Source organism: Monomorium pharaonis, chromosome 4 (genome assembly GCF_013373865.1).
Source record: "Monomorium pharaonis isolate MP-MQ-018 chromosome 4, ASM1337386v2, whole genome shotgun sequence".
Taxonomy (NCBI): domain Eukaryota; kingdom Metazoa; phylum Arthropoda; class Insecta; order Hymenoptera; family Formicidae; genus Monomorium; species Monomorium pharaonis.
The window spans coordinates 11,049,729-11,063,428 of NC_050470.1; the positions used below are offsets into that span (position 1 = coordinate 11,049,729).

General features: G+C 34.7%; 1 protein-coding gene across 1 annotated transcript in view; it reads left to right on the forward strand.

Annotated features, from left to right (window-relative positions):
- The window catches only part of LOC105838791 (ATP-dependent RNA helicase DHX33), a 124,748-nt gene extending 111,292 nt beyond the window's left edge, over positions 1-13,456 (forward strand). Inside the window, exons 5-8 of the mRNA XM_036285615.1 lie at positions 8,419-8,769; positions 10,034-10,232; positions 11,241-11,517; positions 12,077-13,456. Coding sequence (XP_036141508.1) covers positions 8,419-8,769; positions 10,034-10,232; positions 11,241-11,517; positions 12,077-12,253 — 1,004 coding nt within the window. The 3' untranslated portion in view covers positions 12,254-13,456. The remainder of the gene's footprint in view (positions 1-8,418; positions 8,770-10,033; positions 10,233-11,240; positions 11,518-12,076) is intronic.
- The last annotated feature ends 244 nt before the right edge of the window (positions 13,457-13,700 follow it).

The following is a 13,700-nucleotide window of genomic DNA, read 5'->3' on the forward strand; positions in this document are numbered from 1 at the left end:
TGTCGATCTTTTGTACAAGATCCAGGGGATAACAACGTGGGTCACTTTACATGGATCAAAAATCTGTCCGCCTGGTGGGATCGCAATTGAGCAAACATGTATGCAAGAAATACATTTGCGATCGATAAGTAATAATTCTTCATGAATGTGTTTATAAATTGTTTCAAATAGCAGTAAACATATATGTTTTCTTTGTTATTTACAGATGTCTACATTATTTCAGTTCCGATGAAAAGTTACAATTGCACAATGTAGACTGCCAAAAGTTAAATGACTGTGCTGTCGAACAACCAGATGAAAAGGATAAGTGGCTGAGCTTCCGCAACTTACACAACAAGGAACGAGTGCCCTTCGTCGTATACGCCGATCTCGAGTGTGTGCTGCGGAAGATGCAACCTAACACGGAGTCGACGACATACGCTTACCAACAACATGCGGTATTTAGCATAGCGTGCGTATTATGTGCGATGCTCATACGATAATGCGTTATCCATGTATCGGTTTCGTCGCGATAAAGATTGTGTCACGTGGTTCGCTAAGCAACTCGAAGATTTAGCACATAACGTTAAGATTTGTTTATGCGCCAATGTCCCCATGGGGACGTTATTGAAAGAACAATTAGAGGCATACCGTAACGCGACACATTGTCATATTTGCGAAAAACCGTTCGCGCCGGATGATAAGCGGGTGCGCGATCATTGCCATCTGACCGGTCGTTACCGCGCATTCGCTTTGTAATTTATATTATCAAAATGTGTTGTACATACCGGTAGTCTTCCATAATTTATCCGGATACGATTCTCATTTTATTATCAAGGAAATAGCCACAGCGTTTCAAAGGGAAAATTGACTTATTATTCATCACGAAAGAAAAATATATTTCTTTTACAAAACATGTCATAAGTACCGCCGATAAATTAAACCCACACAATCACATAAAGTTACGATTTATAGATTCATATAAATTTTTAAATATTAGTCTCGAAAAATTAGCATCATTTCTGGGTAAAGAAAATTTAAAAATTGTACGTTCTGAATTTTCACACTTATCCGACGCAGAATTTGATTTATTGACACGAAAAGGCGTATTTTTATACGAGTACGTTGACCGCGTTGAAAAATTGGAATACACATGTTTACCACCACTCGAATCCTTTTATAGTTCTCTGACCTCCGACACAGTATCCGAGCAGTGCGCGCGCGCGCGCGTGTGTGTGTGTGTGTGTGTGTGTGTAAACGCAGTGTATGGAGAAAAGGAATATATCGACGGTCGGGCGAGTGAGACCAAAGAGGATAGCATGCAAGATGAATAAAATGATTGAGGGATGAATAAATAAAAATATATGTGATATATCTATTTTATATATTTTATAATATTAATAAAATTATACAATGATATATATCGAAAATAAAAGAAGTAAAAAAATGTAAGAAAATATAAAATATAAAATATAAAGCTAATCTATAAAAATATAATTCTTAATGTCTATCGTAAATCATATCAATCCATTTTACTAAACTTTTCGCGAATATGTCGTATTCCCAGTCGCGTTCCATCTTTATTTCTTTAACTCTCTCTTCTCCAAAGAGATATCGCAAATTGAACAGATCGAACTGTTACGTCCAGCCTTGTTAAATTTGACTTTGTTCATGCATTGGAAAAATTTGAGAAACGGACGCAGGTAAGGCATGGAAGAACGTAACTGATTTTAAATAACGTTCCGTAGGCACGAAATAAACGAGGAAAGGTGCCTCGGTCGGACGCACTATTATGACGTGAAAATGCGGGTCAACGTGCCAAAAATGCTCGCTATAACCCGTCTTCAGGTTGTGCCCCCGTAGGTCCAAATTTTGAGTCAGCGAATTTAATCACTTTAACTCAGGACTGGACCAGGTGCTTACTTTGATCGGGAATTGAATTGAGGTCGTTTATGAGTTTAAATAAATGAAGCTATTTTAAACTTAACAATCATATTTATTCTAACATATTACTAATCAAGAAGTACAGTGTAAATTTTAGTAGATGAAAAAAAAACAATATTTGGTTTTATTATTTCCAGCGCAAAGAATTACAATAAAAATCAGATTTTAGTATAAAATTTATGAAACTTAAATGTATATACATAGTTATTATACTTAGTTTACAAGATTGGCTTAATATATAATTTACTCTATTATTTCTGTTATAATAATGGTGGAAGGGGGAAAGAAATTGTAAAAGAAATCGGTAGGTATGGCGAAAGGATCATAGTAAAGGGGAGTGAAGACTGGGATGGGATCTGAGGGAGCAAGTGCGGGAAGGATATCTAATAGAATTTCCGGATCTAGGGCGTCCGGGTTGATTGCGAAATCGCGGTAATTTTGTAATAAGGGGTCTATTTTCAACGGAAACTGTTCTAAGAGTTCAATTAATTATGTTTGCGTTCCGTCGCAGTGATAAAAGCGGGGCCGGGGTGGGACTAGTTCAAATTCTTCTATAAGCTCTATGGAGGGTGTTGGAGAAGGTGGGGGTGGAATTTCTTCAGGTTCGGGGGAGCTAATAGGGGAATAAATAGGAAAAACAGGAGGTGGGGTGGTTAGAGGAGATGAGGGTCGAGGAACACTGAGTTCTTCGAGAGGGGTGGTAGGAGAGGAGAGTCGAGGAACACAAGGTTCTTCAAGAGGGGTGATAGGAGAGGTGAGTCGAGGAACACAAGGTTCTTCGAGAGGGGTGATAGGAGAGGAGAGTCGAGGAACACAAGGTTCTTCGAGAGGGGTGATAGGAGAGGAGAGTCGAGGAACACAAGGTTCTTCGAGAGGGGTGATAGGAGAGGAGAGTCGAGGAACACAAGGTTCTTCGAGAGAGGTGGTAGGAGAGGAGAGTTACGACTCGAGGAGCTGTTGATAGACGCGGTTCAATTCCTCTCGTGCCCGCCGATTCTGTCTCTGACGCCAACGTCTGGCTGCCCAGTGTTTCCGTTTTGGGCGGATAGGTCTGTTATTCACTACGAAGTGAATAAAATGATAAGCAACAACGAAAGGGAAGTGACTCGATTATGAATTAAATAGATGACTTACTACTTGCTGGGGTATTTCCTCTGGCGTAATCCGGAATGCCGGTCTCAGGGTACTCAGGCGGTTGTCGGTTGCCCGGAACAAGTCGGTCCGTCAGGGCTGGTGGAACTGGTGAGTGATAGGCCTCACTGGAGTACACAAGTGCACTCACTTCACTTGCGGAACGTTTTTGTTTGGCACTTAGTTTTGTCCCGACTCACACTCAAGCAATCGCGAAAAATCTTGGTTCAAAGTTTTACGTGAATTATTGGTGAACTCGCGACGAAAATTCTCGGACTGGCACTCAATCAAAAGTAAAAAGCGGAAAAAGCTGCTCGCGGTCTTTGGGATCGCGATTTTATACTCAATTTTCCGAAGGGAAGGGTTGAGGTGTAGGCGGTGGCATTCTTGGATTGGTGGGCCCTTTCAAAACCACCAAATCTGGAGCTTGTCTATTGGGAACTCGCGAAATTATTATTTTGTAGAGATGATCAGCTATTGGCTCATCTCTTCTCGTCTCCGCCCGATTTGGTTTTGGTTTTGAGTGTAGGAGAGGGATGTTTATAATTTTTGCTCTTCTTATCTTTAGGTCACTTAAACAAACTAGCAAGCAAAAAAAAAGGGTCTTTATATCTTCCTGTAGGATTTTAGTGAAAACATACTTTTATTGATTGAGCGCGGACAGCGTTTTTGCTGTGAATAATAAATTTTTATAGCTTCCGGAGGTTCCTTGTTTGAAGATTTTAATTTTTATTGAGTTTCAATATTTCCCTTTTCCTTTGCTTAGCGTCGGGTACCGATCCAGGGCATTGTCAGAGTAACGTTCGGTAATAAAGTTACTATTTATTCTTTTTTTATTCTAGACTCGACATTGCCCCAGACTTTCCGAAAGAATTAAATTATATCTAACGGTCGTTCTCAAAATAGTTTACAGATGCGGGACTATGCATTTGTTTGATGTATTTATTATTCCTCAAAAATAAAATTTTAAATTGTCGCTATATCTCACGAACTTGTGCGTGACGATAGAGCGATCCTCTGCAAACATTTCTTGCTCTCGGCGACCGTTAGAATACGATTTCTCTTACTTAATTATTATCTTTACAAGGACAACGAGAAGAAAAACGTTAAGTCCACCGGACGTAACAGAACAAATCGTCCTCCTCTTCGTTCTCACCTTTTCCATTTTCGCACCATAACTAGTTATTATAAAGTTGATTTATGCCTCGCTTGCTCTGTATTTTAAATTTATGATATGCCACGTAACCGCGAACGTGGACGATCGTGCGTGGTTATGATTCCGCAACGGTAACACTGAAACAAATAATGATTCAAAAAATTACATATATAATAACATATAATTACATATAATTACATATATAATAACACTGAAAAATACATGTATAAATATAAAATTATCAATTATAAAAAAACACAATGTATTTGTAGAAAAAGGGGTACTTACGATGTTTGCTGGTAAGGGCACGTAGGCATTTTTATTTGAATAAAGCCCAACGCTGGCATGTTGGGTAGCCTTATTCTTGTCTCCGGTTTAGATAAACACTGTAAAAAATATATTAATATAAATTAGTACAAAATTATATATATAATATAAAAATCAAAATGATATAAAAATACTTACAATCCGTGCCGTTTTATTTGACGTCCACATTTTTAATTTTTTAACCAGTGTCTACGAGTGAATGCTTCACAGTTGAAACTCAAACTGACGGTGCATGCCTTCGAAGGCATTGTTTATGATTTTGGTACTTATCCCCACGCTGTGGAGATGCCACTTGAGCTTATCATCGATGCTCAAGTAAACTATTACTCTTTGACGTTTCACTCGTGGCTTGAAAACTATTTTTCATAATAGTACTCGCACTGTTTTTTAGAGCAAGTAATAAAAAATTACTAGGCAACAAAAACCTCGCGAAACTATTTATAGGCATGCAAAATCGCGCATCGCTCAGTAGCAAACATGTATCTCATACTGTCACATTTCTCTGATATTATAAATTTGAGTGCTGAGCAGTTACAATTCGTACCAAAGATCGTTCTGTTACGCGAGTGCGGCAACTATATCGAACACGTGTGGGACAAGCTTCCGGACCATATAAAGGTTGATTTCGAAGTTCAGCAATATCGTCGCTGCAACGAACATTATAATCAGCCGTGGCAGCAAACGCACATTGACGGATCTGCGCCATTGATCAAGAATTGTAGCGAATGCCAGCTGTTGCAACCCACCAAACACCAAGTTACATGTAACGTACCTGTTAGTTGTAATTTCCCACTCAACAATGTAATTGTAATATAACACGTGTGTTATATTGCAATTATATTATTGAGTGGGAAATTACAACTAACAAGCACGTTACATGTAATTATGTGTTTGCTGGGAAAGGTAAAAAAAGGGCTGCGGTCATCTTTTGAATCGCGTGATAAACGCGCTTCCCTTCGAGCTACATATCCCCGGTTATCAATTCCCGGACCGGGAATCCACTTGGAAAAACGATTAGCTAAAGGCGATAGAGGTAACTGAATTGTTGTGAGCGTTTGCTCTGAACGGGAGTTGTTCTGTAGACTCGGTGGTGTCGTACACTAAACACACACACACCGGTGGTTTCGCGTATAAGTCTTTTGATTATAGGTCTATGTTAATAAGTCAAATGCAAATGTTTATAATATGTGCGATATAGTTTATTATATATTAAGAAACACAAATTGTCATAAGCGCTGATAATACGCTGCGAGGATAATATTAACGACGCTTGAGGGCCGTGATGCTCTAGACCGCGGTTCTACTGACGGACTTGTACGCGTATGTAGTTCGGCGTATAATTATTCGTATTTGCGTAAAATCTCGAGAACTTGGTCTCTGGTTTAATATTGAGGACTCGGCTTCTGGCATCTGCCCGTGTTAACGTATTCACTGCGACTTGATCTGAAAAGACTAACTAGATCTTTCTTGGCGACAGCAATCCCTTCCGCTGATGTAGTTTTTCCGCATCTGATTCGTTAATGACTTGCAAATTGACGTCCCTTGAGTTGAAGGAGGGACACCGTATGGACCAATCGGCGATTTGTGTTTGCACACGTTTTTTCTTGAACCCTTGCATGTCGCCAGGAAGACCTTTGGCGCCGAAGTAATGGGACAAGTAAATTTACGACTTGCATTGTCCCAAGACGCCTGTCAAATTATTTTAGTTTTTGCTTGTTTATGATCAACGGATCGGGGGGTACCATCCGGATCCGGTGCGTGACATACGCTTAGGATCCGTAGACCTGCGTCACGACTTGATTATGTTGGTGTATGTATAATTGTGCGTGTACAACTTTGCTTAGAATCGGAGTTCTTCCCGAAAATAGTTTTGGGATTCGTCCTGCCTTAGGGGTTAGGATCCGAAGGGTGAAGGTTTGGCTCATTGTTTAAATGAAGAACACTTTTTACTTGTTTAATTTGTCTTCTTTATTCCTCTGTTCAGTGCTTACAATTAGCTATGTTGCGCGCCGTGGTATTAAATGACACTTGCGATAAGGCGTATAGTAAACTAACGTTATGGTTAATCCGTCGATTAGATTTAGTTGTTCTGCGAACGATAGCCATGAAGAATGTAACGCATTGGGCACAGATTTGTCCCAATGAGATTTTTGCTTTCCGCAGTTAAATCCGCTGGATGTAACATTATTTATGACTTCAAAACACGGACCCGGGTTCGTTGCTTTCTGTAGAAATCAATCACGTGAGAAGTAGTCAAGGTCCGTAGTTCAGAGCGTCCAAGGAAACTATTTGCAGGAATATCCGAAGGCGAGTTCTTCTCATAGGTCGAAAAGCTGAATTGACAGAAATGTCCGAAGGTGTACTCCGTACACGATTAAAAACGTAAGTTCACACGAGCAGCAAGGCTCTGACCGCACAGAAGAACGAAGACCCGGAAGAATAGCGCAACTTCGTGGAGAACTTTGAACGATTGTGTACACGTGTCTTTTTGATCTCTGTTACGTGTGAGATGCACATAATGTAAGAGAAGAGATATTAACATAATGGAAGAGAATCCTTATATTAAAGTCGGAATAAGTAAGCATCGTCTAATCATAGGAAGTATTCCCAAAGCGGAAATATCTATTGGTGGATTTCTTAGAAAAGGAAAGAACTTGGGAATTAATATCTATGTCGTAAAGAATAGTTTGGGTAAGATGCAGGAATGTTTACAGGATGAGGAAACAGATAAATATTAAGTAAATAAGTCGTAGATAAAAAAATATTATCAGTAAGTGAGTAAGGATCTGGGGTGATGGGATGCATTGGGATGGTTTTATTACATAGTTTGTATAGGATGATTAGTCGAAAATATTTTAAGAGAGAATTTTATCGTGTCTCGGTACGTAACACCTTCCTCCTTAAATTAAAGATCTTTCTTGATTTGACAAACTCAAATTCTTATAATCTAGCGAGATTACGATTAAGGTGATAAGGAAACTGTATCGTCGAAATCTTCCTTACGGACAAGTCTCGGTATTACTTTTTTTGGATGAGGTAAATGATGACATATATAATATTCGAGCCAAGGGAAAGTTCCTTTATTGCTTGAGGGGAAAAGCCGGATCGGCATAAAAACTCCTTAGATATTGTACAATGTAAGTTGCAAATGAGTGAACACGCCGAATCGTGATAATTATTAGACTCGCATATGATCTCAATGATCACGTGAGTGATTATTAGACTCGCATATGATCTTATGATCACGTGAGTAATTATTCACAGGGCCCCGGACTATACTATAGGGCTCGAGATATACTTGCGAACGCAAGCTGCAACCGCGGGCGGATCCCTTTCACGGTTGACTATTTTTAATATTACAATCGTGAACGATGAACTCGTTATATCATACGCACTGATTCTCTGTCACACTCGGCTGTCTCGCACTATATATATATATATATATATATATACATATATATCGATGATTTCGGAACAAAAATTTTTTTATACATTATAAATGTCGAATGATAATACTGTATAGTTTCAAAACATTTGGTGCAATATTTTTATTTTTCAAAAAATTCTTAAAAATTGCCTATTTTTTGGCCGGTATAGGAAACGACTTCCTTAAACAAAAAAATAAATTATAAATATTTTTGTTGACATTAAAGTTTTTTTACGTAAATAATTATAAAGGAAAGATGTAAAGAAAGTTTATTTTTATAAGTTTTTTATGTAAGTTTTCTAATGTGATAGTTGAAGCAACATATTGCGTGCATGAGATTATTTGTTATTTTCAACATCGCACTTGAGCATTAATTACATATAGTATTCGTTATTTTCAACTTTACAATTATTTATAATTTGACCAAAGAATTTAACAAGGAAATTAAACATAGGAATTCGCCACGTAATCGATAGCGGTGTTGTCAAAGTGAGGACACATCATCCAACGACAGGTTTGGATATATTGAGGGTTGAGAAAATCTCACAGGCTCAAGCTTGGCAAAGAGCGGGTAGAGCCGCTCGCGAAGCACCAGGCAGATGTTATAGAGCTTACACACAAGAGGAATTTGAGAAGATGAAGAACATGCCGATACCAGAAATTCAAAGGTGTTCTCTCGCGGGAGTCGCTTTGCAACTGCTCGCTATCGGCGTCGACATTACCACTTTCGATTTTATGAATAAACCGCCCAAAGAGAGTATAGACGTGGCCGTGAACTGTTTGGAAAAGCTAGGTGCAGTTAAAGGTAATAGATACTGATATTTTTTCTTTATAAATTTTTTTTTTTAAATAAATCAGTAATTATACTTGGATAGAATAATTAATTTGTATACTAGCTTAGTAAATTTTGCATTAATTTTTATTAGAGTTAGGTAAGTTAATATTTTTTGAAACTAAAAAAGAGTTAAAATTACTGACTTATAATTTAGTTATGTTACAAGTTGCGTGAATGAAAAACTAACTCAGTTAAAAGTCTTATCTCAAAATTAAATTAATATAAATTAAATTAACAGTTAATTTTAAAGAGTATTATTTATTGAAATAAAATGTTGTATTTTTAAAAAATTAGATTGCTCTAAATAATAAAATCAAAAATTATGATATATGTACATATATGGATGAAATAAATTTAATATTTGATTTGTAAATTAAGTTTATGTGAAATAACAAAGAAATATTTTTTATATAAAAATGTATTTTTTTTCACATAAAAAAATAAGAATTTTTAGCTTAGGAAAAAATTAAGAAGTTAAAGTTCAAATGTTTAAAAAATAATTAGTTGGAATTAAAAATAAACTTATTTAAAATTAATTAAGTTGAGTTAAAAGTTATTAACTTTTTAACTTTAATATTTAATAAACAGTTAAATATTAGACTGGTATATGAATAATATAAAAAATAAGAGTAAATGCTATTTTCTGAATTGGTATGTGACACTTCATGAGAGAATTCCAGATTTAAACTCTGGCTGAGAGAATATTATATTTTTCGCGGTAAATTTTTTAAAATTGTTGTTTATAAAAAGATGCTTATAGCATTGTTATTAAATCCGATGATCAAATTAATTTGAGGTATTTTTTTCTTGTTTTAGTTTACGATTTTGAATCTCAAAGTCGCAAATTATGCACGCAGTATTTAGGTCTGAAAAATATATTTAATAATTAATATAGAATTATTATTGGCACTAAGATTTGCCTCGATTAAGAAATGGAATTTTTTCTTTTATTTATTTTATTATTTAACTTTATAATTAGTTATTACTTTACCTTGATTTTTGTTTATTGCTATTTTTAAAATAAAAGTTTCTTCATTCCATATTAAAACAAAGTTATTTTTATATTAAGATTGAGAAGTGATCAAAAAAGATAGTTTAGTGGTTGTTTGTACTTTTACAGTTTAGATAGTTTAGTGGTTATTTGTACTTTTATTTTCATTATATCGAGTAAGATGTGAGTAACGAGAGTCGCTTTGCTAGAGATAATAAATTCTTATATAATCCCTTTTAAAAGGATCTCCACCGCAGCTGACTACGCTCGGTCGAACGATGTCACTGTTCCCGTTAGACCCTCGATTTACCAAAGTGATCCTCGCATCGGTGGAACACAGGTGTCTGGAGGAAGCACTGACGGTTATCGCTTTATTATCGGGAGAATCGATTTTCATGGACCCACCCACGAAGAGAGAACAGGCTTACACTGCACGTTCACGGTACGGCTCTTATTTGTAATTTGTTTATAAATACACTTAGGAAAAATAGGCAAGGACTAGAAAAAGTTTTTAATTTACAAATTTTCTGCAAATAGCTTGAAGGATTATCATTGATCTTTTCGTACTTCTGGGACATATGTCTTATTTATAAAAATTGTCAACAGTCATAAATAAATAGTATTGATTTCTATTTTTACTTGTTTTAAAAATAAAAATTCAAATCATCGCATACCGTAGAATATTATATTTTTAATAAAACATTGCTATGTAAACTTGGCGCAAAATTTAATATTTAGGTAGTAAAGTATAACCATATTCATAAATATTCATTGAATTAATGCTAATTATATACTTGAAGTCTTTTAATTGTGAAGAAAATGCAAAAAGATTAAAATTTTATTATGACAAATATTGTAATAATTTGTAAGTATTATATTAATTTTGTACAATTTCTCTTTCAGACTTTTAGAATACTTTTATCGTTCTAAATATATTTTAAGTTGAATAGTTATATACATATTATACCTAAGAAAAGATTCCTTGATCTTTTCTTTAATTTAACAAGGGAGATTAGACAACCTAAAAATTCAAAAAATTTTGAGAAATTGTGTAGAGTAGATTTTTTTTCTAATACGAAACTATTTTTTATTTTTGCAAAGTTACACCTTGAAGGGAACATCTCTTCGAAAAAAATCAATTTTTTCCTTTTTAGGCAAATATCTTTGAAACTATAAAAGATAGAAAAAAATTTTTTTTAAACTAAATTGTTTCAATGGTTTCAATAAACATTCTTCAAACTATTTATAGAAATTTTTTAAAATTAAACACTGATTTTTTTAGTTTTTGTTTATTTTTTGTAGGTAAAAAGATGAAATTCAGATAAAATCTATAAATTATTGTCATGAAGCTTCGTAATAGAATGCACTTTTTATCATCATTCGCGATTGGCTACACAAGTTATTAATATTATTCTATGTTACTCGAGTAACTCTCATTGAGAGGTTTCAGATTTGCTTCGCCTGAGGGGGATCACGTAACGTTACTGAATGTGTTCCGAGCATATCAAAGCGCTACGCAGAAGAAGGTGTGGTGCCACGAGAACTTTTTGCACCATCGAAATCTGGAGTACGGGTCGGAAGTGAGGCAACAGCTTGCAGCGTTAGCGGAACGTGCGAATTTAGAGAAGGCGAGTTGCGGAACGAATACGAAGCAACTCAGAAAAGCTTTTCTCGAGGGATTATACGAGAATCTCGCTGAGCTGCAAAGGGATCAGACGTATGTCACGGTAAGTAAATGTTCTCTCTCACAATATTATTTCTGCATTATTACGTTCTTCTTACTGTTAATTTTCTGCTGTTATATTGAATATTATTCTCTTTTCTCTTAAGTAAGTTTATTATGAAATAATATATAAAAATATGATTATACAAATTGTTTAATTTTTGATTTATATAAATTATGGAATTTTTTTTATTTAAGCTGTTATTATTTTTAATGAAATATAATATTGTAAAATAATTTTATAGACCAGTTTTTTTTATTACATTAATATTTTGAAATTTTTATTAATCTCTAATCCCTCTTTATGCATTTTAACGAATTTTAATCAGCAGATTAACGATTGATTATTCTCTTCTCTTTCATTCATTTTAGTATTAACTTTTTTTTTGAACAATAAAGATTTAAAAGTTAGAGAGAGAGAGAGATACGTGTGGAACATAATAAATAATTATTCTCATTTCTGTATTTTCTTTTATTGTTTATGTCTTTACCTCACTTGAATTTCGTACATCGACAAACAAGCAAAAAGATTCTCGAATAATCGTATTACGCGTTTGGGATAGGTGTATTCGAAGCAGCCGGTAACTATACACCCTTCTTCGACGTTGCATGGTACGAAGCCGCCGTTGCTGCTGTTCACGGAGGTTGTAGCTACTGGAAGATGTTACCTTCGTGGTCTATCTGCAATCGATCCGGCGTGGTTGACGCAGAAGAACATCGGCCCTGGGAAACGCGACTGACGCAATTTTTTATCCTACGACGTTATACTTATACAGAGCTTAATTTTGTTGACGTGAGATAGAACAATTAAATCTACTGAATAATAGGTATAATGCAGTAATTTTTTAAAAATTGATATACAGTATACAAAACAGTATAATTATGAGAAGGATAACTGTATTGTTCTCCGCGTACATTTATTCAGTGGTGTCAATTACGCCACTAAGCCCTCTCAAGCGGGCGAAATTTTGTTGTAGATATGTGATTAAGAGGGAATCATTTTTTCTACTACTTGTACGCTTTAAGCACTGTTATTAAATTTAGTTAACACAAATTTTAATCATTGTATGTGTACTGTATCTTGAACCATGAGACTTTTTGAACTATCGCCTTTGCGCATATTTTTACTTGAATGTGTTTTACTAACTTTTTCCCACTTTTCCAATTAATACAGAACATTTTGTTAAGCAATGTCTCTTAGAATTTACAGAGGCATTTGAATGAAAACGTGATTTCATCTTATCCGTGATTTTATCTTATCTTCTTATTCTTATTTCTTTATTTTTCTTTTATATTACATACGCACATACACTATATATATATTTTTTTCTGTCTGTGTGTGTGTGTGTGTGTGTGTGTGTGTGTGTGTGTGTGTGTGTGTGTGTGTGTGTGTGTGTGTGTGTGTGTGTGTGTGTGTGTGTGTGTGTGTGTGTGTGTGTTCAGAGTTGGGAAGTAACGAGTTACTTGTACAGTAACAAAGTTATAGTTACTTTTTTTGGTAACTAATAATTTAACTTTGTTACTTTTTTCCATTTGTAATTGTAACTTAACTTAGTTACATTGTTTTGTAGTTAATAACTATTTTGGTAGTTACTTTAATAGTTTCTTTTAAACATGCGCTAAAATTTTTAATCAACAGCCGGAAAAAGTCGGATATACACAAGAGGAATTGTATCGATTTTTAAAATTGAATACAATTGCAGTATTAATATGGTAAATAATTACATTACAATTAAGGAACTTTTCATTATTTTTTATTTACTAAGCATAATATAATATTTAAAGAAAACTTTGTTTTTAAATAACACAATCAATTTATATGCACTAAATTTGTTTCAAATTAGGTTTATCTACGCCAAATTCGAAACAGCTGAGTTTTGACCACATTCTCATATATGTTAAATTGTTGTATCAAGAATATTGTAATAAATAACATTTCTTCTATTTTTTTAAGACTACAGAAAAAATTAGAAATGTTTCAAATTAGGTTCAAGCACCTATTATTTCGGAACAAAACTTACAATAGTAACTGAAAAAAAAATTTCTTGCAAAACGCTTTGTATATGCATATATACTTATACACACATATAATCAGGGATAGGAAAGTTACTTTGTAAAAGTAATTAGTTACAGTTACAGTTTTTTCATTGAAACAACAACCAGTTACAATTACAAGTTATCAATTTT